At 48.2% G+C, this 27,257-nt stretch overlaps 7 protein-coding genes, 1 long non-coding RNA gene and 1 pseudogene across 10 annotated transcripts; 7 read left to right on the plus strand and 2 right to left on the minus strand.

The window, feature by feature from the left end:
- Positions 1 to 637: 637 nt before the first annotated feature.
- On the plus strand, positions 638 to 2,927 carry LOC9652471 (sister chromatid cohesion 1 protein 3). The gene is made up of 12 exons (XM_002993081.2): positions 638 to 846; positions 928 to 1,192; positions 1,250 to 1,338; positions 1,387 to 1,447; positions 1,498 to 1,763; positions 1,810 to 1,927; positions 1,981 to 2,183; positions 2,237 to 2,337; positions 2,392 to 2,413; positions 2,467 to 2,527; positions 2,581 to 2,701; positions 2,755 to 2,927. Exons 1-12 carry the CDS (start codon positions 735 to 737, stop codon positions 2,830 to 2,832), a joined length of 1,497 nt encoding a protein of 498 aa, XP_002993127.2. The 5' UTR covers positions 638 to 734; the 3' UTR covers positions 2,833 to 2,927.
- On the plus strand, positions 2,762 to 4,624 carry LOC9652661 (carbonic anhydrase 2). 2 transcript variants are annotated; one of them, XR_002991270.1, is made up of 11 exons: positions 2,762 to 2,852; positions 3,053 to 3,137; positions 3,186 to 3,345; positions 3,402 to 3,478; positions 3,546 to 3,594; positions 3,656 to 3,772; positions 3,830 to 3,886; positions 3,964 to 4,014; positions 4,082 to 4,191; positions 4,245 to 4,423; positions 4,479 to 4,624. XR_002991270.1 is itself a non-coding variant. In XM_024666866.1 (11 exons), exons 2-10 carry the CDS (start codon positions 3,094 to 3,096, stop codon positions 4,413 to 4,415), a joined length of 864 nt encoding a protein of 287 aa, XP_024522634.1. In that variant the 5' UTR covers positions 2,762 to 2,852; positions 3,053 to 3,093; the 3' UTR covers positions 4,416 to 4,423; positions 4,484 to 4,624. The 2 variants fall into 2 exon arrangements, 1 of the variants encoding a protein (XP_024522634.1); XM_024666866.1 differs by having other exon boundaries at positions 3,932 to 4,014; positions 4,086 to 4,191; positions 4,484 to 4,624.
- Positions 4,625 to 6,283: 1,659 nt separating this feature from the next.
- LOC9652548 (shikimate O-hydroxycinnamoyltransferase) lies at positions 6,284 to 8,337 on the plus strand. The gene is made up of 2 exons (XM_002993083.2): positions 6,284 to 7,204; positions 7,250 to 8,337. The coding sequence occupies exons 1-2, from the start codon at positions 6,779 to 6,781 to the stop codon at positions 8,201 to 8,203; spliced, it is 1,380 nt and encodes a 459-aa protein (XP_002993129.1). The 5' UTR covers positions 6,284 to 6,778; the 3' UTR covers positions 8,204 to 8,337.
- Positions 8,338 to 11,423: 3,086 nt separating this feature from the next.
- Positions 11,424 to 11,733, minus strand: LOC112343429. Its single transcript, XR_002991268.1, has 2 exons — positions 11,589 to 11,733; positions 11,424 to 11,496 (listed from the first exon to the last, which is right to left on the minus strand). It is a non-coding gene; the product is annotated as an uncharacterized LOC112343429 (long non-coding RNA).
- Positions 11,734 to 12,196: 463 nt separating this feature from the next.
- On the plus strand, positions 12,197 to 15,224 carry LOC9652550 (annotated as a pseudogene).
- A 3,181-nt stretch (positions 15,225 to 18,405) lies between these two features.
- On the plus strand, positions 18,406 to 21,055 carry LOC9652551 (BRO1 domain-containing protein BROX). 2 transcript variants are annotated; one of them, XM_024666875.1, is made up of 11 exons: positions 18,406 to 19,057; positions 19,128 to 19,205; positions 19,269 to 19,339; positions 19,402 to 19,537; positions 19,591 to 19,684; positions 19,734 to 19,800; positions 19,871 to 19,969; positions 20,021 to 20,110; positions 20,173 to 20,318; positions 20,369 to 20,473; positions 20,514 to 21,055. In XM_024666875.1, exons 1-11 carry the CDS (start codon positions 18,820 to 18,822, stop codon positions 20,731 to 20,733), a joined length of 1,344 nt encoding a protein of 447 aa, XP_024522643.1. In that variant the 5' UTR covers positions 18,406 to 18,819; the 3' UTR covers positions 20,734 to 21,055. The 2 variants fall into 2 exon arrangements, with proteins under 2 accessions (XP_024522643.1, XP_002993132.1); XM_002993086.2 differs by having other exon boundaries at positions 18,408 to 19,057; positions 20,528 to 21,055.
- Positions 21,056 to 21,330: 275 nt separating this feature from the next.
- On the plus strand, positions 21,331 to 24,364 carry LOC9652552 (plant intracellular Ras-group-related LRR protein 4). Its single transcript, XM_002993087.2, has 4 exons — positions 21,331 to 22,801; positions 22,891 to 23,699; positions 23,789 to 23,984; positions 24,043 to 24,364. The coding sequence occupies exons 1-3, from the start codon at positions 22,222 to 22,224 to the stop codon at positions 23,951 to 23,953; spliced, it is 1,554 nt and encodes a 517-aa protein (XP_002993133.2). The 5' UTR covers positions 21,331 to 22,221; the 3' UTR covers positions 23,954 to 23,984; positions 24,043 to 24,364.
- Positions 24,365 to 25,228: 864 nt separating this feature from the next.
- LOC9652553 (50S ribosomal protein L12, chloroplastic) lies at positions 25,229 to 25,976 on the plus strand. Its single transcript, XM_002993088.2, has one exon. It carries the CDS (start codon positions 25,275 to 25,277, stop codon positions 25,842 to 25,844), a length of 570 nt encoding a protein of 189 aa, XP_002993134.2. The 5' UTR covers positions 25,229 to 25,274; the 3' UTR covers positions 25,845 to 25,976.
- Positions 25,977 to 26,081: 105 nt separating this feature from the next.
- LOC9652554 (protein DEHYDRATION-INDUCED 19 homolog 4) lies at positions 26,082 to 27,255 on the minus strand. The gene is made up of 5 exons (XM_024666879.1): positions 27,032 to 27,255; positions 26,833 to 26,975; positions 26,667 to 26,738; positions 26,387 to 26,589; positions 26,082 to 26,318 (listed from the first exon to the last, which is right to left on the minus strand). Exons 1-5 carry the CDS (start codon positions 27,108 to 27,110, stop codon positions 26,204 to 26,206), a joined length of 612 nt encoding a protein of 203 aa, XP_024522647.1. The 5' UTR covers positions 27,111 to 27,255; the 3' UTR covers positions 26,082 to 26,203.
- Positions 27,256 to 27,257: the final 2 nt, after the last annotated feature.

A 27,257-nucleotide genomic window follows, 5' to 3' on the forward strand; every position in this document is an offset into this window, starting at 1 on the left:
CAACAAAAAAAGAAAGACTGAGATCCATATATATGCAAGTTTTTCCCATTTTGGAACTGTGTACTTAATTATCTTATATGATTAATTTAGAAATATTGAGATAATAAACATCTAGATAGTAATTAAAATAAAATTCACAAATGAATTATATTACACACACCTACTTTTCCAATCAATGTATGAAACGTAAAAGTTATGTTAATTAGTGAATATTATACTTGTTTCATCTCCGCTTGTCACCTTTGCGATTGCATCATTGATTTCGATTTTAAGCCACTACAAGGGTGTGGAGCGTAGCATCCATTCAGTGAGACTTGTTACACGGCCACCACTTTCTTGCATCCAATACCTGTTTGGCAATGCAAAGTTTTTTACAGCAGTGAATACTCAGCTTTCATCAGGCTCATACTGTCCGTCCCAGGAGGCCGAGAAAGGCTGGAGAGCTTAACACGAAGTTAGACAAAAGCTGAACTCGTGCTCTGGTGAGGGAGATCGGGTGTCTAACTGGTAATACCTACAATGAGACACAGTTAACAGTTTTTTGTTACAGGCAGGGACAGACAAAATAGCGAGGTAAAAAACGGTCAGCTCAATCCGCACCGTTTAAGTTGTCTGTGATCGTTGAACAGATATTTATTTTTCTCGACGCTCTCTCGATCCTCGCTACCTAGGTTTTGTGTTCTGCGCGAGTGCTTGACGAAGAATGCGAGCTACTGCTACTGCTGAACGGGTAAATGCAATCTCTGCCAAGGAAGGGGCCGCTGGGAACGGCTTGGCGCGCGGCTCATGTGGAGCGCCGGCTTGCCAGGAGCGAGATAAGCGCGGCAGACATCGCTACAACTGTTGGTAAGTCTTATCTTCCGTCATGTTTGCGCTCAAAGTCGTGGTTTTTGCGCACTCGAGCTCAAAGGCGTGGGGTTTTGGCAGATGAAATCCTTCGCTTCCCCGACGTGCCACTGTCTTTGAGAGTGTCCGCTTATCTGTTGCTGGGCGTGGCACGCATTTACTCTAGGAAGGTTGTCTACCTCCTGGCAGTCTCCAACGAGACCTGGGAGAAGGTCAAAAGGCTGAGCATCAAAGCTAGCGAGGCTTCTCTACTGGAAACTGAGCGCCTTTGTGTGGGCTATGCTGGAAACTTGGCTGACTTGCTCGATCCTTTTCGGGAAGAAGAGGTTGTAAACGCAGTACACAGGTACGGGAATATGATTGGCAATGTTGCACTGTTAACTTTCTGTCAGCGTTTGTGCAGCAATGTCGATTTGCACGTTGCACTGGCAGAGCACATTACTTTGCAGCCAAACGTAGATCATTTTGGATCTTACAACACGGAGCTAGATGGTGAGAACTGGCTTTTTGTCTAGTCGTTTCTAACTTTTTACTTTACAGAAAGATTTCCTGATGGTGATTTGCCATTCGGCTTCGAAGTTGAGGAAGTCATCTCGCAATGGTATGGTGTGATTCCTTTCTTCAACGAGAGTAACGTACCCTGTACTGCAGCCAAGAGAAAGAAAACTTGGATGAATGGTCCGGCATTGTGGACGATGGAGTATTTCAGCCGCAAACACCAACAAATGACGTCTTGGCAGACCATAGGGAGCGAGCACCTTACAACCTTCTACGTCCAACGGCAATGCGGTCCTTGGCTTCGATCGTTGATGAGATAGCTGATCAGCAAATGCCAGGTGCTCCTTTTCAGACTGTGATAGAGAGGGAGAAGGCCATTCGCGCGCAAGACTGCGGCTATTTTTCCGAAAAAGAATCAGGTGAGCTACTCTAAGTGTAAAGGCTCGTGACTGTCTTTTATCACAGAGTTGGCCTTCGCTCCAAGGACACCTCAGAAACCATGCACTGAGATACGCAGCAACGTCAGGACAAGTAACAAGCGGAAGCGGCTTGCGTTTGATATGTCGACCATGCTATCGAACGAGTAAGCCGAGTATCACAAATTCGTTTACAACTCTGACTCCCGGGTTTTGGTAGGCTGCTACAGAACCAGCTCCGTAGCACAAAAGACCTGCTAAGGCCTCGTAAAAGAGCCGATTGCTGTTATCGACGAATGCTTCTTATGCAAAACATGACTGCTAGGGACCAGAGGTTGCTTCAGCTGCTAACTGGTAGCCGGCTGCCAGCGAGCAACTATCAACTGAGGACTTACGGTGTTTTGGAACGCGAAACAGAGAGAGGTATTAAGCTTACCTTCCAAGTTCATAAGAACTAATTTTTAACAAACTTTTAGAGATCGCCGCCACGAAAAAGCTTGCTGGAGATAATCTGAACGGGGAAGACAATTTGAACGCTTCTATAAACCCAGCTGTCGACTCTGTAGCTGATTTACCCGTAAGCTGCGTGATTTTGTTTCATTTTTTTATGAACTCGGTTTTTTTTCTGCAGGACTTTGATTGCCATTTTGAAGGTGATGATACTTTTTGCACTTTCCACTTCACCATTTCGCTGATCTCCTTACAGAACTTGTAGACGGCCGTGACTCCCAGGCTCCAGACAGTGATGTATGCTCCGGACGGACGAGGTCAGTGCTTATCAAGTGGTAAATATATTCTCAATGATGTTTCATGTGACCAGGGCAGTAGCACTTATGTTGGAGAGGCGCAGCAAACAGGCTTCGAACGCGAGTTTGTCGCTGGAACAAATTCTGACGGGAAAAACTAGAAGAGTTGCAGCTTGCATGTTTTATGACATTCTGGTAACCTTGTGTATTTTCTATTCGCGACTTGTTTCTGACAGCGTGTGGAACAGGTCCTCGGGTCCAAACAGTCTCTCTTAGTGAAGCAAGCGGTTCCATTCGGTGACATAATAGTTAGTGCATCCATGTGATTTTTTTTATCACTGCCCTGGTAAGTGATTTTCTCCTGGATGCGTGAATGACTGTAGTATGCTCAACGAAAATTTAACAAGCTTGATTTCTCGCCTTTCTGATGTTCGAGCATTATGATCTTCAAGGTATTGCTTGCCTCGTCGTATCTGCATTTATACCAGTGTTTTTTTTTTTTTTTTTTTTTGTTCGTTTGTTTGGTTTTTAGATATTTTGTTTCAGGAATAGAGAGCTCCGGGTGCTACTTTATATTTATACTGTCAATGGTGCTTCTTCCTCAACGAGCTCGGGTCTCACGGCGAGTAAAGTACGTATCCATTGGTTTTCTTTGTAACTGATTTTCTTTGGCACGTAGGACACCACTTGGCGCCTGCGTGTGTAGAGCACACCCTAAATACGAAGAAAAGATGATCCGAGCGCCGTTTCCAGGAGGATTGGGCAGCACGTTTTGTTCAGTTATTTGTTTTGGCAAATGCGCGGCGGGGAGACACACGAGCCTCTGCCAAGCATACCAAGTAAGTTTGCTCTTGTCCTTCTGTTGGTTTTTTATGATTTTTTGGTGATCGCGCAGAATACATTCACCCCAACGGAGAGAGTGAAGCAGAGAATCCAGCACGGCTTTGAAAAATTCAAGCAGGAGACTTTCTTGTACGCCAGACAAATCTGAATCCCTGGACGGTTTCAATGCCAACTTCCGAATTTGTGCTGTGGACAGGAGGCAACCAAAGCTGTTTCGCGAAGTAGCGGTGAAGCAGACTCCAAAGGTAAGCGCTGTCTGGTCTTAAGAACGCTCGAAACGGCTCATCTCTTATATTTCTTGTGCAGTTCATGGTCATTGCCTGCTCCGACTCGAGAGTATGTCCCACGACAGTTCTTGGATTCCGGCCAGGCGAAGCATTTGTCGTCCGCAACATTGCTAACATGGTTCCTCCACCAGAGCAGGTACTCTGTAATTTTCTTGGTTTGGATTCCAAAGCATGGTTGTGAAAATCCGGGCAGGCTATGATCTATCCCGGCACTAGTGCAGCTATTGAATACGCCGTCATGGTTCTCAAGGTAACCATTTTCCGGCAAATACAAGCTTTGCCAAACCGTCCATAGGTGGAGAGTATAATGGTGATCGGGCACAGCAGGTGTGGTGGCATCCTTGCTCTCATGACTCAGAAGGAAAATGTGAAACGGAGGTACTTACACACTCTCTCGCTTTGCTTGTTTCTCTCCTTTTCTGGCACTTCTGACGTGATTTTCTAGTCAGTGTTTTTGTTGAAGACTGGATCCAGATTGGGCTTGCGGCTCGTACCGCGGCTCTCAAGGCAGCAGCTGACAAGGACCTGGAACAGCAGTGCACAATGTGCGAAAAGGTTTGCTCTGCGACCGCTGCTCTTTCCCCGTTCGTCTGACGATTTCGTGCCAGGAGTCTATCAACTTATCGCTGTCAAACCTCTTGGCTTTTCCCTTCGTGCACGACGCAGTCATGAATGGCAACCTCACGCTCCATGGTGGCTACTACAACTTTGTGGAGGGCTCGTTCGAGTACTGGCTGTATGGGGCGGATGGGAAGACAGGTGCTCATTCCCGATTCTAATCAGCAAGGTATGTCACTAGTTTCATCGGTTTCTTTCTTAAGATGCTGTTGCGTTTGTGGAAGCTAAGGCGGTCGATCAAGCACTTGTAAGGGAGGAACGAGTTTACAGCACAAGGTTTTGTGATCGCATTGGCAAATTCATCTTATCCTGCTCAATATATTCTTTTTTAGCTCTTTTGGTAAATAAAAGCATACTTAAAGCTTGACTATAAAGTTGAAGGGTTGCCCTAAAAAGATGGTAGTGGAGGAGCCGGATGTTGTGATCCACGCTTCGCGCTGGTGTTGCCTCAGAGATCTTGCGTCTAGGGCTCAGAGGGTATACCAGGTTGAGCCTTTTGTACCAGGAAGATCTCCCGAGGAAGCGACAGTCGACTGGAGCGGTCTTTTTCCAGGTAGCGAGTTGAAAAGCACTAATCCGCCTCGAGGCGGTGATCTCCAGCCTCTGTTTGACTTCGATGAGCAAGGTATGCCCATAGCCACAGTAAACAAAGAAGCGAAACGGTGCTCTGGTTGCTGGGAGCAAGCGTTAAACCTTTGCTCCCAGGCCATGACCAAGCTTGGCACCACAGCACACCAGTTTTCTCTCCAGGAGCGCCAACAGCCAGCCTTGTCCTTGATCCATAAGGCACTGGAGCTTTTCAGGCATAAGCAGCAGGACAAGAATTTATTCCAAGTTTATGTTCTAGGTAATAGTTTGAGGAAAGTGGGCTTGATTACTCGACCCAGCGAGGAGGTGGTGTTGGAGCTCTTGAATCGACACCCAGTGGTAACGAGCTTGAGATGCGAGCAACTTGAAAAAGATGATGCCTTTGTGGATGACGGCGGTGGCAAGGCGTGGTATTGTAGCACGTACAACATGTACTGGATTGGGCAGTGTGTGGTGCTCCTGGGGTTTACTCCCACTAGATGGATTGTGTTCCACCCTAAGCACGGGATTTTCACGGTGCAAAGAGAGCAGTATACTGGCGTCGCAGAGTTCGTCTTAGTGCCCCTTTTCTCGTAATTTATTAGCAATCTTCTGTAATTTCTTTTTATTTCAAGAAAGGGAATAGGTGTCCCAGATCTTGCAAAAGTAGCTCACGTCCTGATGTAAACGTTGGTCTTGTCTTACAAGAGCTTGATCGCGTTTGTCTATATGAAACTTCCACAACAAAAAAACAAGCTTTTTGGCATGAAATTGTCAGACGAATGGGAAAAGCAGTTCCCAGCTGACTAAGGAAACGCATCCATGCATGTCCTGGTTGTTTAGTCGGCTTGGGTTTGCAGCCCTATCAAATCCCTGCGAGCTCGTTAAAAGGTTTTGCTTCTTCTGGATTCTTACAGCCATACGTCATATATCACTGTTGAGATGCCATTCTTACGAACGAGAGAAAAGAATGACGTGACTCACTCGAGAAATGCTTCTGTCACCGGTGGTGATCGTCCCAAGTGACAAATGTTCCCCAAAGCGTCTTACTGCTTGAAGGATGTTCCCTCCTTAGAAGAAGGTAACGAAGAAGAAGAATCCTCATCAATCAACCAAGTCGAAAAAATGAATGTTACCAATACTCGTAAAAGGCGCAGGAACGAGCAAACACCAGGTTGCCTCGGCAGCGAAAGACGTGTTCTATGGTCGTGACAAAACAAATCCCGCTAGAAAATATGCAAGTGAAAACTTACATGCAAAGCCATGTTTACCTCTTGGAAACTTCTGATGGCGATTGAGTCAAGAGCTTCGGGAGGCTGCTGGCCGCAACAAAGAGATAGCTAGCCATCCAAGTCCCCGGACCTAGGCGGAAAACGCAAGGATCATCCATCACCACAGTCTATACGCTATCATCCACAAGACAAACCGTGGTTAAGAGTGCTTGGTTCACATGATCAGTGAGACCAGATGGAGCATTGTGTACGAGAGGATGAATGGAAAGACGATAATACGAAGCCGTGACGCGGCCGCGCACAACTCTGTCACACAGAGGAAATAAAAATCAAACAATCACACGATCAAAAGAACAAAAGGAAATGCGGCCTCCAGAATCTAGCCGGCTTGACGTGGGTTTGGAGCGCTGGAGGAGGCGTAGGGAATCGAGGGCTTCACAATCTCCATCTCCTGTCGCTCCCTGGAGCTGTGATTCTCCTCGCGGAGAGTGCTGCTCTCCTGACGGTCGGCGTACAGTTTTCTGTCAATCACGCATTGATTTTTTTCTGACATAAGAGAATGTGCGATAAGCACGTTCTTCTCATGGGATCTTCGCGAAGAAACGTCTCGTGTGGGATTGGGATGATCTAAGTTTGTGAGTGTATACCGAAAGTTTTTGTGGTGTTCTTTCTCCCTCTCTTGAGTGTTTTTGTGGTTTTTGTGGATTTCATCTTTGGTTGCAAAGATGGTTGTGCGCGTAGAGTCCGTGTCCACGATCGTTCCAGCGGTCCCAACACCGCAGCCCTGCACTCTCTGGCTTTGCAACTTCCAAATCCAGGTCCTGGGCGATAACTACATCAAGCAAGTTTACTACTACCCAGCTGCTCTGGATCACGTAAGCTCTTTCGATTCGCTGGTGGCGAGCTTGAAGGACTCGCTCTCCCGGATCCTCGTCCCGTACTATCCTCTAGCCGGGAGGCCCAGGATCGCCGGCCTCGACCGCCCCATCCTCGAGTGCAACGACCGCGGCATCGAGTTCGTGGTGGCCTTCGCCGATGCGAGCTTCGGCGACTGGGGCAATTCCATGAAGCAGTGCTCCATCGAGCAGGAGCTCAACCCGGCCCAGACCGCGATCACCGATCCGGAGAACTTCCCTCAGCTCAAAGTTCAGGTAAATCGTTTGACCGGCTTTGATCGGCTTTGACTACTCTCCCAGGTGACCAAGTTCCGGTGTGGCGGGATAGCTCTGGGCCTCGTCACCAGCCACACCCTCCTGGACGGCTCCTCGTTCTTCCCCTTCCTCAAGGCCTGGTCGGAGCTCCACCGGGGATTCCCACCGCCGAATCCACCGCCCAGCTTCGACTCCAGCCTCCTCAAGGCGCGGGATCCGCCCTGCGTCACCGTGCCGGTCCGGGACTTCGTTGCTGTGACCCCCGCCATCGCCGAGGAGATGGACAAGGCCGCCCAGGACTTCAAGCCCAGTTACCACGTCCGGGCATTCCACATGAACGAGCAGCAGCTCGCGGAGCTCAAGCACGAGATCGCGTCTGGCCCGTTCGCCTACGGCAGCAGCCCAACCTCCTTCGAGGCCGTCTCGGGTCTCGTCTGGAAGTGCATCACCGAGGCCCGTGACTTCGACGACTCGGTGACCAACACTTACATCTACGCGGTGTCCACCAAGGTGGGCAGAAACCGGTGGCAGCCACCGATGCCGAGCGAGTACTGCGGCACCTCCTCCTTCACGCTCTGCCTGCCGTGCGCCGTGGGCGATCTCAAGACCAAGCACGTCTCCCACGCCGCGCGGCTCTTCCACGAGGATGTCCGCAACGTAGGCCAGGAGAGGATCCAGTCTACCATCGACTGGATGGAGGAGACGCTGCGCAAGGGCCATGATATCGGGCTCAACGTCTCCCCACCCAGCACCGGGATGGGGATCTTCAGCATCAGCTTGCACTCGTTCCCGGTGTACGAGTTTGAGTTTGGGTGGGGGCGGCCGGCCCACTTCTCGATGGTGCTGGAGTCGTGGTATGGCAACGGGGTGATGGTGCTACTTCCCACGCCTCAGGGCGGGATGCGAGAGCGCCGGATTGTGGTGATGCTGCTCGAGGAGCAGATGAAGAGGCTGCTGCAAAGCGAGCTCTTTGCGAGGTTTACAACCCTGGACTGCTAGTTCCTCTCCGCACAGGAGCTTCAAATAAGATTGGCGAATGGTCCCCTTGACTCCATGGTATGGGCCCTGTTTCTGTGGTTTTCATCACGCAAGCTTTCGATAGAAATCAATGCACGAAGGCTACTTTTGTTTTTGGAGGTGCTGCTCTTCATGCTGTAGGAGAGTAAATTAGTTTGTTCCACGCAGATTGATTTCTCGCGGTCTTTGGATCTAGTGCTCCACTCTCATCTCCTACAACATGAAAATCCAATGCCATAAAAGAAAGGCTAGAGGGGATCAAGAATTTGTGTTGAAACTCTCACACCAGGTTCGCTCTTTCTTTTCGATTGCAACGCAAAAAGGAGCCAGTGACACTGCAAAACAACGAACTCTCAACGCGAACTCACTGATGTGGACAACGCTGTGCGAATATGAACAATCAACAATACTTAGGTTTAGGTTATCGTGTCTTTCGATTTGTTCTAATTTCTTGTCATGAAGAAGCCAAGTGACATGCTGGTGTTGCTCAACGACGATACGAACTGAAAAACGCCATGTCACAGCGTGTGCCATACTTGGTTGGCAACGTTTTGGAGAGATTGTGATCAAAGGAACCTGCCCAGCCTTCTGGTAGCACACCACATGGCCATTTATCTTTGCAGAATTACCTCATTATAGTGGAGTCAATCAAAAACTCCTGGCTAATGGTCTTTATTCATGCCTTTGACCATTAACATTTTTCAGGATGGAAATTTTTCAGTATGCAAGAGGTGTAGAAGGCAGAGTAAACCACTGGAAGTGTACCTGAGCTATGAAGAACCGGAGGCTAGCCGTGTTGCAGCCAGCGAGCGATCCTGGCAAACTGGCGTCGAGTGTTTGGAAGAAGCTGATGCGTCTTAACAGCAAGCCTCTCCCTTTCACAGAGACGAGGTAGGGGACTACAAAACTCGCGTTTGCGTCTCGGCTCCAAGGTGGCCACGTCCCCGAGTTGATCCAGGAAAAGGTTGTGAGTTTTGTGGAGAGATACAACCAGCAGTACACCAAGGAGACCGAGACTGCCCGTGATACTGCAACTTCAAAGCGAAAGGACGCAATGCTCAGGCACGAGCTCGAGTACTTGAGAAGCGGAAATGAGCTGGAGCTGTTGAGTCTACTCCCGAATGCCAGGGACGAAGAAGAACCCTCAGACAGAGCCAGAGGCACGACTGGACGAAGGCTGGACAAAAGGCTGGATGAAAATACTCAGGCACAAGCGATTGGACTGGAAGAAATTCCTCGGCCCTGGAAGAGGACACGAAGCTGCTCGTGCTCACGCCAGAAGGGACCGGCTTGGAAGTTCTGGAAGTGACGAGCCCGAGGTCTTCAAGCTCGGACAAACTCTTGAGTAACTGCTACAGCTTCCACAAGCTCGTCTCTGGGAATGTTTTTTGACATAACTACTGGACAAATTTTTGCAACTTTGTATATGTATTCATTTCTTTTCAAGGAAACTACTTGTGTAGATCGTCTCGTTTTGCCACTGCCAAAGCGTAACTTCCATCTACCCATCGTTAGCTGGCTCTGGAACGTTACCGTTGCAATCTCATGGCGTTCCAAAAACAAAAGGATGTTAGGGAAACCATAAAGAAAACTAAAGCCTCTCTCCTGGCGTTGTCCAGTTCTTTGAACAAACATTTTGGTTAGAACAAATAGCTCACGGACCTCTTAAACTTCGCATTTCGTTGAACAGAAAACATCCTAGTTAGACAAACCAATATATGAGTTGATTCAGGCGTCTTTTCTTGTAAATTCACGCTATGCACATTCCTTTGCCTTTGGAGTTTTCATGGTCGTCGTTTTCATTGTGGATTGAAGTTCTGGCCCAACGTTGTTTCTCGCAGGCTTGCATTGAGCGCAGCAACAATTAAATCTCTCCAATCTCGTAGCATTTTTCTTCTTGGACATAGTCTTAACATCACGTCACTTGTTTTTTTTCATGACAAGAGATTAGAACAAATTTAAACACACGCAAACCTTGAAGCTAAGTATCATCAACTTTTAATCATCGTTAGTTTTGTTCGTATTCACAAATTTCCCTTCGCGTTGAGAGTTGCTTGGACTGTTGCTTTGCACTTAGCTTGTTTGAGTTGTTTGATTGAGCATATCATCTTAGCTTGACTGTGTGGCTCCCTTTTGCGTTGAGCATAGCATCTTCTTGACCCCGTCGTCGGCACTCTCAATTGAAAAGAAAGAGCAAACCTGAATTCTTCAAACGTTGAGAGTTTCAACACGAGTTCTTGAATGCCTCTAGCCTTTATTTTATCGTTGATAATTCTAGAGCATACCTCTTGGCTCGTTGCAAGCAGCTTCGCTTTCTTGTCTCCAGCAAGTCTCTCTTGTTTCGTTGTCTTACTCTCTTGTTTCGTTGCCTTACACAAAGAAAAATAAATAAACTTACCTTTGCGAAGTGGAGGGGCTGGTCAAGGATCAACGACGGATCATGATCGTTGTTTTCATTGAGGTTTGACCATTGTCATGTATGTCTTCAGCTGGATTGAAGTTCTGAAGATTGCAGGTGCCTAACGTTGTTTCTCAGCTCGCAGGTCTTGCGTTGAGCGCACCAACAACATAACTCGAAGCACTGACAATCTCTCCAAAACGTTGATACAAAATCCTTGCGTTGAGCGCAGTAACAACATAACTAGGAGCACTGACAATCTCTCCAAAACGTTGATACAAAATCTCTCCAATCTAGTAGCATTTTTCTTCCTGGCACACGTCTTATCGTCATTGAGCTGTCACTTGGCTTCTTCATGACAAGAAATTAGAACAAATCCCCGTTGTTTTGCACTTTGCTTGTTTGAGTTGTTTGAGCACATCATCTTAGCACGGGCTCCCTTTTGTGTTGCAATTGAAAAGAAAGAGGGAACCTGGTGTCTTCAAATGTTGAGAGTTTCAACACGAATTCTTGATCGCCTCCTTTCTTTTATCGTTTATCATACCTCTTAGCAGCTTCGCTTTCTTGTCCCTGGCAAATCTGTGTCTTACTCGCTTATTGCTAACGCAAAGAAAAGCCCTTACCTTGAGAGGTGGAGAGGTGCGGCAGTTGACCGGTCCGGCCAAGGATCAGTGACGGATCATGATTGTTGTTGTCATTGTTATGTACGTCTTCAGCTAGATTGAAGTTCTGAAGATCTCAGATGCCCAGCGTTGTTTCTCAGCTGACCGGTCTTGCGTTGAGCGCAGCAACAACATAACTCAAAGCACTGACAATCTCTCCAAAACGTTGACACAAAATCTCTCCAATCTAGTAGCATTTTTCTTCTTGGCACACGCTGTGACAAAGCGTTTTTCAGTGCTTATCGTGGTTGAGCAGCACCAACATGTTGGCTTCTTCATGACAAGAAATTTCGAAACACACGCGAACCTGGCAACATGAAACTAAGTGTCGTTGATCTAGTTTGTTTGTATTCACAGAGCGTTGTCCACATCCTTCGCGTTGAGAGTTCCTTGGCCCGTTGTTTCACTTTGCTTGTTTGAGTTGTTTGTAGTGTCACTGCCTCCCTTTTGCGTTGCAATCTTCAAACGTTGAGAGTTTCAACACGATTTCTAACAGACCTCTTAAGCAGCTTCGCTTTCCAAATTTCTGTCTTACTCGTTTACTGCTAACGCAAAGAAAGCCCTATCTAAACGAACTTACCTTGCGAGAGTGGAGAGAGAAGCTGGAGCTCCGATCAATGGGCAGCGTGGAAGGGTCGCGACCCCAACCCCAAGACATCCCGTCCGCGGCATCCACCGCCCCAGCCCTTCATCAACGATGAACCCTAAACGTAAGCTAAGTACCACTATATATAGGCAGGACAAAAAGAGGAAGTTCTCAATTAGTCCAAAACGAAACTTAATTACTCGTCGCTAGCGGGAGGGGACAAGGAATCCTGCTGATCGGACAGCCTGCTGGATGGCTCTTCCGTGCTGCTGTTGCGTGCCTGCACAGCTTCTGGATCTCAGCCGGCGATACATCGCACCGTCGTGGACATGGAGATGATCAAAGGAATCAAAGGGCATGGTTACTACCACTAGCTCGTAGTCCCGATCATTGAAAACTCTGCGTATGAATATGAGGTCACGAATTCTATAGCAGCAGCCGTGAGTAAAAGCTCGTTCCTTTCTCACTGTTGTCTTTCTTATTCGTGTTTTGCTGGAAGAGTGCCGCTTATCCACGAACAACGGCAGCGTTACTGAGAAACCATGGGATTTACGTTTGGGGTGACTCGTGGTTCTGTGCTAAAACTAAGGTGATAGCACTTTTGCCAGCTTGACTCTTAATCTTTTGCGAAGAAGGCAGAATGCTACCATTATCTTTTTGATGCCGCACTTAAGCTTCGCCAGTTTGGCCTCGACCATACAGACCCCTTGCATGGACCAGTGAAGAAACTCAGCCTTGCAGTTCCAAGGAAAAACTATCCCGCAAGAAATGCTGTCTATTTATGCGGGCTTTTATCAAATGTTTTTCTCGTGTGCACCACGATTCCCGTATCATTCGTGATGGACGTTTGTTTCCCTGTGCACATGACAATGAGGGAAAACACCTCTCAGCCACTTACGATTCGAAGGAGACTCAAGGTGATCTAAACCTTCTCAGGCAACAGCCAAGATTTCATTGGTTTTGGTGGCAGCAGAAATCTCGTGTTATGTCAAGCAGGCTCTTAAAGACACGAAGGAGGGAAACGTGCAAACGCAGTTTATTCCCCCAAGTGATGCTCCTAAGGACGAAGTCAGAGCGTAACGTTCTCGCATGACTGCTGCTGATCGCAAAGTTACAGCCCTCAAATAATTCCAGGTCTGGTCTTGTTTTGAATCAACGTTTCTTGATCCTTTGCATCACAGGGATATATTTGGAGAACAGGATACAAAAACGGTGAACACAAAGGCCAAGTCTTTCAGGACGTTCCTGAAGCACTCTCCTTGTGCTGAGTCGAAGGTCTGATAGGAGTTGCCAAAGCACGATGTTGATGTCGTCGCCTTGTTCCTTTCAGGCCTATATTTACTCGAGTGGGAGCCAAGAAGCGCAGCGGTTGATCTTTGGGAACACAAACTTTGGGCTACTTCGATACTGCAGGGTGAGATTTTCCGCACTTGGTTCATTATATTTGCTCCTCGCATCTCATTCCTTTTCAGAAACAAACGAGAGGCACAGAGTTACACTGAAATCTTCCTTTCGGTGGGTGCCGACGAGAGCCTTCTCAGATTACTTCGCCACGGGCTGTTGCTGCTAAAGAAGCTGGTAATGTCTGGGAAAAAAAAGCGAGAGATGTGTTGCTAATGTATCATTGCTTTTGTTGCCAGGCCTGGACACTGTGATACTTGAGAGACCAGGGAACGCACCACTGCCTAGCGGACAGCAAGCACCCTTTGGGACACTTATGATACTCAAAGTTTGCAAGCTCTTACTCAAACAAAGAATCGCGCCTTGGCATATTCGGGCCACGTAGTCTAACTTTCACATTATAAGAAAGCAACTTGTTAAACCTTAACACCAAGAAGCAAAATGTATTCTTAAACCAGGAGTGCCTCTCTTTGTTTATCTCCAGTTCGTCCAGTGTTCTTGGCTCTTGGGCGAATTTTCCTTCCGTTTCCCATGCATCTCGGGAGTAAGGATTGACTAGATGATTCATCCGTGAACTTCGTGAATAAAGCTCACAAACGGCTCCCGTCCCGCTGGGTATGATCCACGTTACTGCTAAATAAATGGAATTGTAAGTCAGTGACGGTGGCAATGGCCACTCCCACGGAAGAACAGCTAAGCTAGTGCCTGAAGAGACATAACTACTTGACAAATGTTTGCAACTTTGTAGATGTATTCATTTCTTTTCAAGGAAACCACAGAGTGCTTTGTGTAGATCGGCTCGTTTTCCCACTGCCAGAGCGTAAACTTCCATTTACCCATCGTTAGCTGGCCCTGGAACGTTGTTCTGTGGCACCGTCCCAATCTCATGGTGTTACAAAAACAAAAGGAAGTTAGAGAAACCATAAAGAAAACTAAAGAGAACATAGACCTGGATGGTTGAAGCCTCTCCTGGCGTTGTCCAGTTCTTTGAACAAACATTTTGGTTAGAACAAACAGCTCACGAACCTCTTAAACTTCGACTTCCATTTCGTTGAACAGAAAACATCCTAGTTAGACAAACCAATATATGAGTTGATTCAGGCGTCTTTTCTTGTAAATTCACGCTATGCACATTCCTTTGCCTTTGGAGTTTTCATGATCGTTGTTTTCATTGAGGTTGGACCATTGTCAATGTACGTCTTCAGCTGGATTGAAGTTCTGAAGATCGCATTGTTTCTCAGCTCGCAGGTCTTGCGCTGAGCGCAGCAACAACATAACTCAAAGCCTCTCCAAAACGTTGACACAAAATCTCTTTAGTCTCGTAGCATTTTTCTTTTTGAACACAGCATTTTTTAGTTCTTATCGTGGTTGAGCAGCACCAACACTTCACCACTTGTCTTTTTCATGACAAGAAATTAGAACAAATTGAAACACATGCAAACCTGAAGCTAAGTATCGTCAACTTTCAATGATATTCACAAGCTTCCCTTCGCATTGAGAGTTCCTTGGGCCGTTGTTTTGCACTTAGCTTGTTTGAGTTGTTTGATGAGCATATCATCTTAGCTTGACTGTGTCACTGGCTCCCTTATGCGTTGAGCATAGCATCTTCTTGACCCTGTCGACACTCTCAATCGAAAAGAAATTGCGAACCTGATGTCTTCAAACGTTGAGAATTTCTCATTTATCGTTGATCATTCGATCCTAGCTCGTTGCAAGCAGCTTCGCTTTTTTGTCTCCGACAAATCTTTCTTGTTTCGTTGTCTTACTCGCTTATTGCTACCACAAAGAAGAGCTCTAAACGAACTTACCTTGCGAGGTGGAGAGGTGCGAGAGTTGACAGGTCCGGCCAAGGATCAGCGACGGATCATAATCGTTGTTGTCATTGTCATGTACGTCTTCAGCTGGATTGAAGTTCTGAAGATCGCGTTGTTTCTCAGGTTGCAGGAATTGCGTTGAGCACAGCAACAACAAATATCTCCAAAACGTTGACACAAAATCTCTCCAATCTAGTAGCATTTTTCTTTTTGGCACACGCTGTGACATAGCGTTTTCAGTTCTTATCGTCGTTGAGTAGCACCAACATGTCACTTGGCTTCTTCATGACAAGAAATTAGAACAAATCGAAACACACGCGAACCTGGCAACATGAAACTAAGTGTTCTTGATCGTTAGTTTTGTCACAGCGTTGTCCACATCGGTGAGTTTCTCTTCGCTTTGAGAGTTCCTTGGCCCGTTGTTTTGCAATTTGCTTGTTTGAGTTGTTTGTTGTGTCACTGCCTCCCTTTTGCATTGCAATCTTCAAACGTTGAGAGTTTCAACACGATTTCTTGATCGCCTCTAGCATACCTCTTCAGCTTCGCTTTCCAAATTTCTGTCTTACTCGCTTATTGCTACCTACCTATATGAACTTGCGAGGGTGGAGAGCCTACCTGGAGCTCCGATCAATCCCCAGAGTCTTTATCAACAATGAACCCTAAACTTGAGCTAAGTACCCCTATTTTATATAGGCAGGGCAAAAAGGGGAAGTTTCTTAAGCATCTGATAATAGGATAAAAAAAAAGGCTTTACAATAAAATAATCACCCCTTTAACCAATTAATTTAGAACGTAAAGGATATAATCATAACATTAGTATTGGAGCCCAATTTATTTCTCATGGCTAATGAATGGGGCAAGAATATTTTGAAGTAATATTTAACATGGTGGATTTAGAGGGAGAACCAAAAGTTTAGTAGACCCTAAGAGAAGGATGAAGATGACCGGAAAGTGGCCTAAGTATGATTGTAGACAATTATTCCCTTACTTTGAACTTTGAAAAGTAGAAGAGATTTAGAGTATGAAGGTTCCTCCAAAACATTTTTTAGTGTAGAGATGTTAAAATATAGTATAAAGTTAAGTTTGCCATGAACGTTAATTTTTATATATTTATAATGATTGTATTAAAGTACAATTGTTTAGCTCACAAACTCAACTTTTCACTGTAAACTCAAAAGTGGTTTGTGCTCATATGCATGACAGTAACCTTTGATAAGAAAATTCCATGCTTGTGCTCTTGTATGCTAAAGATCTCCAAACAAGTCTTTAGCTCTTGGCTTTGTGAACAATTCTTTTTTCTTGACATGATGCTTATCTCAGCATTAGATGCCCCACAAAGGGACTTAGAATTCACTTCACAAATCTTTGATATATGAACCTTGCAGTTCATGTTCTCTAAAAACAAATTTTTCTATGCTATATGTAGTAATCTTAATTTAATATATTTAAGGTATATGCTGGTTAATGGTTTTTTACATTTTAAAGGATGGAAATATCCAAGAGGACGCTGAATGAATTACAAGATACAACTTGTTGGTGAGTTGGATTCACTAGGATGTTATATTACTAGTCCTACCTTACGCAGCAAGCCCACTGATATAGTGTTTTTTTTAATATAATATCAACATTACATGTAGAAATACATTTTTTTTTCTTACTCTAGCACACTGATACATTCTTTCATATGAAGGGAATATATTGGATATGATAGTGTCCAAGATCTTGCAAAAGTAGCTGATGTCCTGGTGTAAACTTGGTCCTCTCTTACCAAAGCTTGATCGCCTTTGTCTATATGAAACTTCCACAACACTAAACAAGCTTCTTATAACCCGGGTAGTCGAACGATAATGCGGATGGTTAAAGTTCTTTTATCTGGGAGGTGATGGATTGTGTTTAGTGGTTTTTTCGCCTAGATTCTTGAACGACACAGGATTTCGCCAGTCAACTCGCCATGATTTTAGGGTTCTTCAAAATTACAGTGGAGATTAAAATAACATCCAGCATTTTATCTGGTATAATCTGTTCATTACTGCAAAATGCCAGCAAATTGAACTGGACCCAAATTTACGAATTTTGAATTCTGTGATGTCAGCTATTTGCGAAAAACATATATTATTATAGCGGAAAGTTATATTGCTTGGCGCTTGGGGCGCGGTGGATGAACGATCCATCCACTTCTCCCCTCTGCGATGATTGACAGCGCCTCCGGCCGGAGGACGAGATTGCCATCGAGCCCGAGCTCCAGGATCGCGCCCTCGGGCACGAGGAGATCGCGATTGGCGATCCACACGGGCTGTGGAGGTCGTCACCGCCCGGGGCATGACGCTGGACGATTCCGGGAACCTCATTCTCGAGTCCGCCGATGGCTTGCCGCTGTGGCAGAGCTTCGATCATCCTGTTCACGCTCTCGGCTCAACGGCCAGGCTCCCGGCCGGGGGGATTTCTTCCTGAGGAAGATCGCGCTCGCGCGGTACGGCAATGACTCCATCGATCTGGATCATCGTCGACGCAAATCCGATGATCCGCCTCCTGATCATCGCCTGGGACGACGCAATGCAAGGCTCGATCGCTGCGCGATGCCGATAGATTCTCGACTTGCAGCGCGTGCGGGCGATGGGCATGGAGTACTTCGCGGGCGTGGAACCAATCCATGGAAGAATGCAGCGGACCAGTTTAGTTTAGGGTTCTTCCAAGATTTTCGTTTTAGGGTATTTCTCCTTTTAGGGATTCTTCTTTAAACTGAAAAGGTGTTTTACCATATACGCCGCCCATAGATATTTCCAAAAGCGGCAGAGCTTGTCGCGATCGGGGATTGGTCGGTGGTGTGGTCTCACAACCACACAGTGTTGTGACGTGGTAAATCGATCTGGGGGTCGAATCGATTCAGTCGATCTAGAGAATTCAACGATGGCGAGAAGCGAATCTTCCCCCCGCTTTTTCTCCCAGCGAAACTATAGTGGAATCCGAGCGCACTGGTCGGTGACATCTAATTATTAGGAATATTCCCCGGATCAAAATCACTCCTTGATTGATTGATTCCCTTTTCTCCTTGCGGTCAATATCGAATTTTGGCGTGGTGGCATGGAAGTGCTGTTTCGCTTGCGCTTCTCTACATCAAGCACGTCATGAAAGGATTAAATCAACACACAAGGCCCAGAGATTAGATCAACCACACATTACATTAAATATCTCTACGATTAAATCAATTGTTTCGTTGTGGAGGCTCCCTCTCACGCAGACCGTCCGATGGCGGGGAGATTAGAACGCGTCTGGGGCCCAGATTCGAACCCCCACCAAAATCATTTTTTCCGGACACGAGGCTCTACTCCATTGCAGTTGTGAGCTGCCCCACATTTCCATTCACTAAGCTCTCCACGCTCAGAGCATCCTTCGATCAAATGCCGGAGCGGAGGAAGGAGCTATCGCGCTAGGGTTTTATCGGCCGGGGCGCCTGGTTCGATCGCTTAGGCTCTACACCGCAGCACGCTCGATTCCGATTCCTGGTAAATCGTCCCAGAGTATGGCACAGTCTTGCTCGAATTTGACGATCGACGAGGAAATAACACAGGAGCGGTAGGAGATCCATCTTGGGGCGGCGATAATTCGCACTAGCTCGTCCAGATCGCGTTAAGCGCTGGTTCTTAGGAAGATCGATTCAGATTCTTTGATTTCCCTCTCCCTCCCTTTCTCTCTCCTTCTCTCTCGTTCTCTCTTGGGTTGAGTGAAGGAAAAAAAAAATGGGATGCGCTCTCTCGAAAACACAAGACGAGCACGCTACGCTGTCGACGACTCTCGGTGAAGTGTATGTGTTCTTCCCGGGTCTCCGGTTGCCTCGAAAGGTGGATTTCGGGAATTCGCTTGTCAGGGAGCACTACTCCAGCGCTCTAATTGGAAGACTGGCAGCTTTAAGATCCAAAGTGGTGGCTGCTGCCGAGAACGCATGCAAGATCGCGAAAGCAAACAACAAAGCGTCAGGTACGTGCGGTGGAAGATCTTGTCCTTCGCTGGTTGGTTCTAAACATTTATTATTTCCCCCTTTTGACAGAAACAAGTAGTATTTATGAGCTTCGGAGCGCTCTCGAGAATTATCTATCTGCATTACAAGGGATGACCACGACAGAAGGTACGTAACTAAACTTTTTTTTCGTGAAGAATCTGTTCTGTGACCTCTGACTCTTGATTTTAGCTTTAGGAGAGGAAGGCAGCCTGAGCAATTGTTTAGAGTTTTGCTGGAGCAACCAGGAAGACGAGATCAAGGTACTGCGCACGAGGATGAATTGGTCGTTTATAATACTAAAATGCTTGTCTTTTTTTACCAGGAGAGCGTCGTGCCTAGCGTGTACTATGAGCTCCTTTCGGTGCTGCATCTTCTCGCTATGCTTTCGCTTTTAGAGGCCAATCTCACGCTCACGCCTAAACCAAGCTCTGAAGACCAGCGACTTAGACCGAATGATGGTAAAGATATCAAGTGTGGCTGGCGATCTCAGAACTTTGCAAGTGTTGTTCAGGAAGGAAGGCTGCAGTGGAGATGCTCCTAGAAGCCGCCCGGATTCTGGATTACTGCATTGAGCGCGTGTATCCAAATGTTCCTGAGGACTTGAAGTAAGAATTCTCCCTTTATCTTAAGCGTGTACGTAAGTTTCATTTGTAGGACGAAATTCCCGGCTGACGTACAAGAGGAGTTACTGAAATCCTTGCAATTGCAAGCATTGGGACAAGTACTAAAGAGTATCTCACTTGAGTGGTGTTCTCGGAGCTTAACTTTTGACTTGTATATGAACTTTGCAGACTCTCGAGATTCAACTGGGCCTGGCCATTGACAATCTAAAAGCAACATTGGCAGTGAAGCGCAGAATAGCATGCGAGGCAGTAAAGTATTGGCAAATGGTAATAAGTATGTGATTCCACTCATATGAGGTGCGTTGACGATCTGCACAGGCCTTTGAGGGACTTCAACGAGTCCGCTTGCAGAACAACTGGGGAGAAAAGCATGTATTATTTCTGAAATGGAAACGTGCCTCGGCAAAGGTACGAAGTAGCTTCAAACAAGCATTTCGAAAGTCAAGATGGCAACTTCCTTTCGTGCACAGGCGGCAGCTTATTATTATCATGGCCTGGTTTTGGAGGAGGGGCCGGATAAAAGCAAAGCAGCCGCTTCTTTGCAAGCCGCCGAAGCGTTCCTCGCTGAAAGCCGGACACTGTGCAGAGATTTCAGTGCTGCGTCCCCGGTGACAAAGTAAGTTTTGTGCACTCACACACCTCCGAATTCAACTCGGCTCGTCACAGGAAATCTCCGGTATGGGGTGCAATGAAAAGCTTATCGCAAAAAATCCCGGACGCTGCAAGCCGGGCTGGGATCACCACCACCAAAGGCGTGAGCCAGAAACACAGGTATATCCATTTCCAACCTTCCGGCTCTAATCCTTCACAGCTGCTACCAAACAGCAAGCTTCCGGAGCTCCCAGATTTCTCCCTCTCTCTGCAGTGGGATGTTTACGAGCTCCCAGCGATTGACGCGATATGGTCGCAGGAGAGAAGCATCGCTCCAAGGCCAAACTAGCGCGCGCGCGCTTGCTCTATCCATCAAACAGGCGATCGAAGGAGAAGAAGAAAAAGTAAAAAGGACAGACGTGGACGAGGAGATCGAGTAAGTGTACATTATTGTGATTGACACGCGCAGTTTTGTGCTAGCGAAGATTGGGATTGGGAGGAGAAAATGTGGGCGCCGGTGGTTGACACGGCGCTTTCACAGAGGAACACACACGCGCTCTCGCATTCTCCATGCAAAAGCGTTGTGTGGCGCGCGCGCGCGCGCGGGGAGTTTGCTGGATTGATATGCACAAAAAGTGAGATCTTCTCTCACACCTACTTTCGTCAACCTCCTCCGGCCTACTCCCAACTTTTGGAAAAAATCAATCTATGCATTCCACGGAAGAACCATCGTCTTGAAATTATTTACGTGGAAACATTCAACACCCTCGTCCAAATGGTCCAAATGTCGCTAAGCAAAGTACCGGCGGAGATTATGGATGGATAGGGTTGACGGAATATCCTCCCTTCGTCTAGGTCATCGTTAATCGTTAGCGGTGGAGGGAAAGAAAGAAGACGCGCCATCGTCGCCATTGTGCGTCGCGTTTGTATGTGAGTGGGTCTTTTTTTTCTTCCTCCTTTTTTGTCCCGTGTGCGTTGTTGCATTGGCGTGTGATCTTCGCGCTCTCTTCTCTCTCACCTCTCTCTCTCTCTCTCTCTCTCTCTCTCTCTCTCTCTCTCTCTCTTCTTTTGCTTTTTTTTTTTGTCTTGGAAGAGAGAGCGAGAGAGTGATGAACGGTCCCTCCATACATGTCTCCGGCATCAGATGGGTCGCATTTTTCCGGCCTCCTCGGCACACAGTGCTTCGTGTTTTGTTTTTGTTCTTATAGTTTTCTTTTTTCTTTCTTTCCTTTCTTAGCGATTTGTCATTCAGTATAGTGTTGTTGTCAGGCGCTCGCTGTGATATTTTCCTTTCCCCTCTTTACATTCTTTCCCCATTTGCAAGGGTCGTTCCAGAGAAGCGCGAGCGAAGCCGCGCAAGCAGGCCCAACGATTCTTCTTCGGTGTGTTCTTCTTTTCTTCTTTCTCTCTTTTTTATTTTTTTGACTTTGCCTTCTACTTTGTGGGAAAATCCGTGAATTCCAACTTGCCACTGATTCGAGCATTCATTGCTCTGCGCGAGCTGGTTTCTCCCCGACTGGAGCTCTTTCCTCTTTCTTTGCCCCCTCCTCTGGCAGTGAGTGTGCTGTGTGTTGCGTTGTGTGTGCTGTGCCATGGATATTGGCGATCCAGATGGGAACAGCGACATCTCTCCAGTGGACAACTTTATTTTTCCACCTCGCTGTTTTTAATTCCTGCCTGGCCATGCCCTGACCTTCCGGAGCTATGATCTCATCTATCTGGGTAAGAATGAGGACGAAGGAGATTCTAGAAGTATCAGTAGAACTAGAACTAGAACTACGACTAAGTAGTGTAGCAGTAGTGGCGTAGCAGACCGCGAATTGAGTGAGTGAGAGGAGATTCTTTCTTCTTCTTCTTGTTCTTCTAGTCATTCGTTCCAGGCCGGGTGGGATTTGGGAAGAGTTTTACGAGCAGAGCTCTAGAGCAGGATGGGTCCAGGAGTAGAATGCGTAGAGGATGTAGTTCACGAGATGGTGATGATCCAGCAGAGCTTGCTGCCGCTCCGCCCGACTCGGGAGCAGTACGAGGCGGCGCTGGCAGCGGTGGCGCGGGCGGAGCACATCCTGGCGTCGCGGCTGGAGGAGCTCGTGCGGGAGCGGCGGCCCGAGGGTGTTCCACAGCCGGCGTTCCGGGCCCTCCAGGAGATGCGCGAGGACGTGCTTCGAATGCAAGTGGAGGAGCACAAGCGGCCGTGGCTGGCGGTGATCGAGCTCGAGGAGCGGCACCAGCGGCACCACCAACTTTTCCAGAAGGTAGCGGCAGCGAGCGGCGGCACGGACGCGGGATCCATGGCCAACGGCGGCGGCGCCACCTCGGTGCTCAACGGCATCGACAGCTCCAGCTCGGGTGAGTTCTCCGACGACGTGGTGGCCAACGGGCAGAGGTTCTACGCCGCCGCCAGCTTGGAGCAAACGAGGGAGCCAGCTATGGCGACGATGGAGCAAAACCATTACGGTGGCTATCACCCCGACAACGCACAGACATTCACTCCCGATGTCTCTGGATCAGGTACTTCTTTAACTCTTTCACGACGAGAGGAAGAAAAGGAAAAAAACGCAGAGAGAACAATCCCACGTTGACTTTTAGTTTTCTCGTAGCGCCCAAGACCTTGTCAACCATCGCCGAGGACGGGCAGGCGGCGCCGCTCCAGTGCCCGCCCAGGCTGCTGGCGATGATCCAGGCGGCCGCCGAGAGCGGGGCCGAGAGCCTGGTGGCGGTGGACATGTTTGTCCGCGAGAACATCCTGCTGGACGACTCCATCAGCCAGCTGAGCAACTTGAGAGTGCTGGAGCTGTCGGGCAACCGGATCGTCAAGCTCCCGGACAGCATCGGCGAGCTCTCCCAGCTCACCGTGCTCGACCTCCAGTCCAACCAGCTGACGGCGCTCCCGGACACGATCGGCCGCCTCACGTCGCTCAAGCGGCTCAACATCGAGAAGAACGGCATCGAGGAGCTGCCGTGGACGATCGGCAACTGCGAGTCTCTGGAGGAGCTCCGGGCCGACTTCAACCAGCTGAAAGCTCTCCCCGAGGCGGTGGGCTACCTCGGCAACCTGCGGATACTCTCGGTCCATCTCAACTGCTTGAAAAGCTTGCCGAGCACCATGGCGTACCTGACGAGCCTGGCGGAGCTGGACGTGCACTTCAACCAGCTCGAGTCCGTGCCCGAGAGCCTGTGCTTCGTCACCACGCTCCGGAAGCTGGACATCTCGTCCAACTTCCATGCGCTGCGGTTCCTGCCATACAAGATCGGCAACCTCCACCAGCTGGAGGAGCTCGACATCAGCTACAACAGCATCCTGGAGCTGCCCGACTCGTTTGTCCAGCTCGAGAACTTGCGGAAGCTGCGGCTCGAGGGGAATCCGTGGAGGGTGCCGCCGCTGCAAGTCACGCAGAAAGGCAATCAGGTATGTGGATGGCAGTTGTTTTTTCTCTCTCTCTTTTTCTCGCGGAAAGTTTGATTTTTCCTTTTCGTTTTCGTTTTTGTTTGTCGCAGGCGATCTTCGATTATTTGCACGAGAGCATCAAGCAAAAGCAGCAGGAGAAGCTGGCGAGAAAGAAGAGGAACATACTCATTAAAGCTGCGCACGCATGCTGTGGCTTCTTTGGAAGGTTGTGCGAGTCCAAGCATGGTGACAGTGCCTTGAACATACTCGCCTGACGCGGCAGGACAAAGCGCAAGAGAGCAAATGGTTAGTTCCTCCTTTTGCTTTTGTTGGCTTGCAGCTAAAAGCTTGATCCCATTTGCAGTTGTCTGTACAAGTAAAGAAAAAGAGATTCGATCCATCAAAAATTGGTTTTTTCGCAGCAGCATCCCCCTGTAAGCAAAATTTCCGCTGGTTCTTTGCCTTCTAACGGTTTGAGTGGGGCGACTATCAAGCATCCTATGTACAGTTTCGAGAAATAGATCGTTTTCCAGTCCATTGGTTTTAGAATCTCCGAATAACGATCGCAGACAGGGAAAGGTGTGAGACTTTTTTTCCATGGCCTGGAAGAAGAATGGTTTTTGCCAAACATTGGAAAACCAGTGCAAATGATTGAGAAAGAATAAAGTTTGAGAGAATTATAAGACCATGGGTTCCACCACTATTGCACTGATTTAAGCTATGCAATATATTGCAAAAAGCCAAGGCATAAACATGGGGTATATCACCTAAAGGCCAGCCTTGCATTGTCATTGTCTAGGCTGGAGGACATGTGAGAGCCACTCACACTCGCACTTTAAAAAATTTAACCTAGCTAATGTCCACCGTTGATGTGGGTGGATTGCCTCTTGATTACAGCTCATTTGGGCGGCGGTTTGGCCATCTACTTAAAGCATCGAACCCCTAAAAAAGTTGTGTGTGCTTAAGAGCTCCAAGAACAAGAAAGGCGAGAGGAGGGAGAGAGAGAGAGAGGGATTTCTTTCGGGCATAGAAGGGAATCGGGGATGGCGGCAGCTCTCAGGTTAGCGGCATTCGTCGCGGTGGTGGTTCTATCAGCGGCGGCCGCGATGGCGCAAGCGCCCGCCCCAGCGCCCGTGGAAGGCGCAGCTTCTCCAATCCTCGCCTCGTCCTCCCTCGCGGTTGGAGCTGCTGCGGCCGTGGCCGCCCTGGTGTTTGGATTCTTGGGATGAGCAGCGACGAAGAAAGGGAAGAATGGGTTCCTCCAATCCTCGGCGCGCGCGGGATTTCCTGGAGCGCCGGGAGGAAATGCTGGTGGATCTTTCGCGAGATTTCGGCGGATTTCTCTCTCGCGCGCGCGTCTCTCGGTGCTGCGCGGCTTCGTGGAGTGGAGGCTTTCGTTCTTTCCTTTTTCTTCTCTCGATTCTTTGTATTTTGATCTTATAATTTTTACACATTCTTGTTATGACGTGGCATGCTGAGTCGGGTGCTTCCGTGGCGTTGAGTGGCGGCGTGGCCGAGCCACAGTCCTGCATTCTCGATAACGTCCACGTTAGCCCTATTCCAGCCTGTCCACCCTAAACGCAGCAGGGGAGAGCTATGGCGACGATGGCTCCGGTCGCGATGCTCGCGAGCAGAGGTACGCAGAGCTCCTGGGGTCCTGGGGGATTGAATGCCAGCGGTGCCAGCGGCAGAGCGCCGCGATTGGGATTGGCATTGGGATTTGGCAGCGATGGCGCAGCAATTGCGAGGTTCTCACGGCTCCAGACGCGAGTGGCGGCGGCGGACCTGGATAAGCTCGTGGATGAGGTGAAGAATCTGACGCTGGAGCAGGCGCGGCAGCTGGTGGAGCGGCTGGAGACCGAGCTCGGGGTGAGCGCCGCCACGTTCGCGGCGCCGGTGGCGATGGCGGGCGGCGCCGCGCCGGCGGAGGCTGCCCCCGTGGTGGAGGAGAAGACCGAGTTCGATCTCCTGATCGACGAGGTGCCCAGCAACGCCAGGATTGCCGTGATCAAGGCGATTCGCGCCATCACCAACTTGGGTCTCAAGGAGGCCAAGGATCTCATCGAGGGTCTGCCCAAGAAGATCAAGGAGGGCGTCGCCAAGGACGACGCCGAGGACGCACAGAAGCAACTAGAGGCTGCCGGCGCCAAATGTAGCATCAAGTAGAAGAGAAAGAACTCTGGTAAGATTTTTTCTTTCTTTCTTCTTCTTCCACCATCGCTGCAAAGCCTTCTTTTTTTCCCCTCATCAATGTATTATTACTTGGATTTTTTTCAAAGGTTGAAAGAAGGCAAACAAGCTCGCGTCTCGTTCGTCTGTGTATAATTTATTTCCGAGAGCTGTGATAGCGGAGAAAGTTATCTCGTTTCTTGTTTCGCGCTCTCTCCTGTGATTCTGAAAGGCAACACACAAAACTCCCACCGGAAAATATCAGGCAGTAAAATAGTTGTGTGGAGTACCCCTCTTGGTCTATATAAATATAAACTCGTGGAGTTTTGTGTATCTCTATCTCGAATGGAATTTCGTCATGGTTCTCGCCAAAGTGTGGAGAGCACAAGGTGTTGCGCGAAGAGTGCTCTAGAGGAGGCCTCTTTCGTCCTTTCCTTCTTCTCTTCCGACGATAGCGAAGGGGATCCAGAGCTGGGGGAAACAAAAGTGTGATCAAAATCTATGATCTTCGGACTAAAAAAAACTAGAGTTTGAAGTACCTGGTGGTGATTTCTTCTACTGTTTCTTCGTCCGGAGATAAGTTCGCCACTGAGAATGGTAAGCCCGACTTTAAGACCTCCGGCTCGGAGGTTGGAAACCCCGAAACAAGGGAGAGAAGAAACGAATCCGACGCTCTCACCTGTGCTCCCAACAGTGCTTGCAAGTTCCCCGCGATATCTTTGGGCTTGCGAAGCCTTCTCCTGTGGTGTCTGGTTAAAGAAAATGCATGTTTTTCCCAAAACACAACGCAGAAAACACACAAAAAGAGGAAAAGGATATCTTGAGATGTGCATGATCGGAATTTATATGGCCAATAACGTCCCCGACCCGCGCAGCACACACGGGACACATCTGCAAAAGCATCGTGTTTCAGTCGAAGAACAAGAACAAAAGAAAAGCGAAAAAAGGAGAAAAAAAGGAACTTTTTTCTTTTGAGCCGACTTACAGTGAGCTTCCCATCGAAGCAGTGCTCTATCTCCAGATGCAAGCACAAGGACGTGATATCAAACTCTTCCTCGCAGTAAGGGCACGCGAAATCCGTGCGGAAATCCTCGTCCACTTCCAAGTCCTCCGTGTTTAGTTGTCGATCTGTCGGTGAGATCAGCGAAAAGGGGAGAAAACAACGCGAAATCTTGGTAGCGCACCTATCAAGGACTGAGATGCTTGCAGCAATTGAGCCCTTTTGGACGACGCAATTCGCGACGACCACAACTCCGCCTCCATTCGTGTTCTCGAGGCGCAAATCCGAGAAAATAAATGAAAGGAAACGCGCGCAACCACAGAGTTCTTCGATCTCTTTGGAAGAATACGCCGGTACCTGGAAATCGAGGAGCCCTCCGCTCGAGCTCACTCCACAAACCCTAGAAGTCC

This window comes from Selaginella moellendorffii, unplaced genomic scaffold, assembly GCF_000143415.4.
Source record: "Selaginella moellendorffii unplaced genomic scaffold, v1.0 SELMOscaffold_149, whole genome shotgun sequence".
Classification (NCBI taxonomy): Eukaryota; Viridiplantae; Streptophyta; class Lycopodiopsida; order Selaginellales; family Selaginellaceae; genus Selaginella; species Selaginella moellendorffii.

Excerpts from the sequence above, each read along its gene's own strand:
- LOC9652471 (XM_002993081.2), top strand. The coding sequence starts at position 735 with ATGCAATCTCTGCCAAGGAAGGGGCCGCTGGGAACGGCTTGGCGCGCG. Across the intron at positions 1,193-1,249 it reads GTTGTAAACGCAGTACACAG|CAATGTCGATTTGCACGTTG; the intron begins GTACGGGAATAT and ends GCGTTTGTGCAG. Across the intron at positions 2,702-2,754 it reads GCATGTTTTATGACATTCTG|GTCCTCGGGTCCAAACAGTC; the intron begins GTAACCTTGTGT and ends CGTGTGGAACAG.
- LOC9652661 (XM_024666866.1), top strand. The coding sequence starts at position 3,094 with ATGGTGCTTCTTCCTCAACGAGCTCGGGTCTCACGGCGAGTAAA. Across the intron at positions 3,595-3,655 it reads CGGTGAAGCAGACTCCAAAG|TTCATGGTCATTGCCTGCTC; the intron begins GTAAGCGCTGTC and ends TTTCTTGTGCAG. Across the intron at positions 3,887-3,931 it reads ACGCCGTCATGGTTCTCAAG|GTGGAGAGTATAATGGTGAT; the intron begins GTAACCATTTTC and ends AACCGTCCATAG.
- LOC9652548 (XM_002993083.2), top strand. The coding sequence starts at position 6,779 with ATGGTTGTGCGCGTAGAGTCCGTGTCCACGATCGTTCCAGCGGTCCCA. Across the intron at positions 7,205-7,249 it reads TCCCTCAGCTCAAAGTTCAG|GTGACCAAGTTCCGGTGTGG; the intron begins GTAAATCGTTTG and ends CTACTCTCCCAG.
- LOC9652551 (XM_024666875.1), top strand. The coding sequence starts at position 18,820 with ATGGGATGCGCTCTCTCGAAAACACAAGACGAGCACGCTACGCTGTCG. Across the intron at positions 19,340-19,401 it reads ACCAGGAAGACGAGATCAAG|GAGAGCGTCGTGCCTAGCGT; the intron begins GTACTGCGCACG and ends TTTTTTTACCAG. Across the intron at positions 20,474-20,513 it reads GGCGTGAGCCAGAAACACAG|CTGCTACCAAACAGCAAGCT; the intron begins GTATATCCATTT and ends AATCCTTCACAG.
- LOC9652552 (XM_002993087.2), top strand. The coding sequence starts at position 22,222 with ATGGGTCCAGGAGTAGAATGCGTAGAGGATGTAGTTCACGAGATGGTG. Across the intron at positions 22,802-22,890 it reads TCCCGATGTCTCTGGATCAG|CGCCCAAGACCTTGTCAACC; the intron begins GTACTTCTTTAA and ends GTTTTCTCGTAG. Across the intron at positions 23,700-23,788 it reads TCACGCAGAAAGGCAATCAG|GCGATCTTCGATTATTTGCA; the intron begins GTATGTGGATGG and ends TGTTTGTCGCAG.
- LOC9652553 (XM_002993088.2), top strand. The coding sequence starts at position 25,275 with ATGGCGACGATGGCTCCGGTCGCGATGCTCGCGAGCAGAGGTACGCAG.
- LOC9652554 (XM_024666879.1), bottom strand. The coding sequence starts at position 27,110 with ATGGAGGCGGAGTTGTGGTCGTCGCGAATTGCGTCGTCCAAAAGGGCT. Across the intron at positions 26,739-26,832 it reads GCTTCGATGGGAAGCTCACT|ATGTGTCCCGTGTGTGCTGC; the intron begins GTAAGTCGGCTC and ends ATGCTTTTGCAG. Across the intron at positions 26,319-26,386 it reads GTAGAAGAAATCACCACCAG|CTCTGGATCCCCTTCGCTAT; the intron begins GTACTTCAAACT and ends TGTTTCCCCCAG.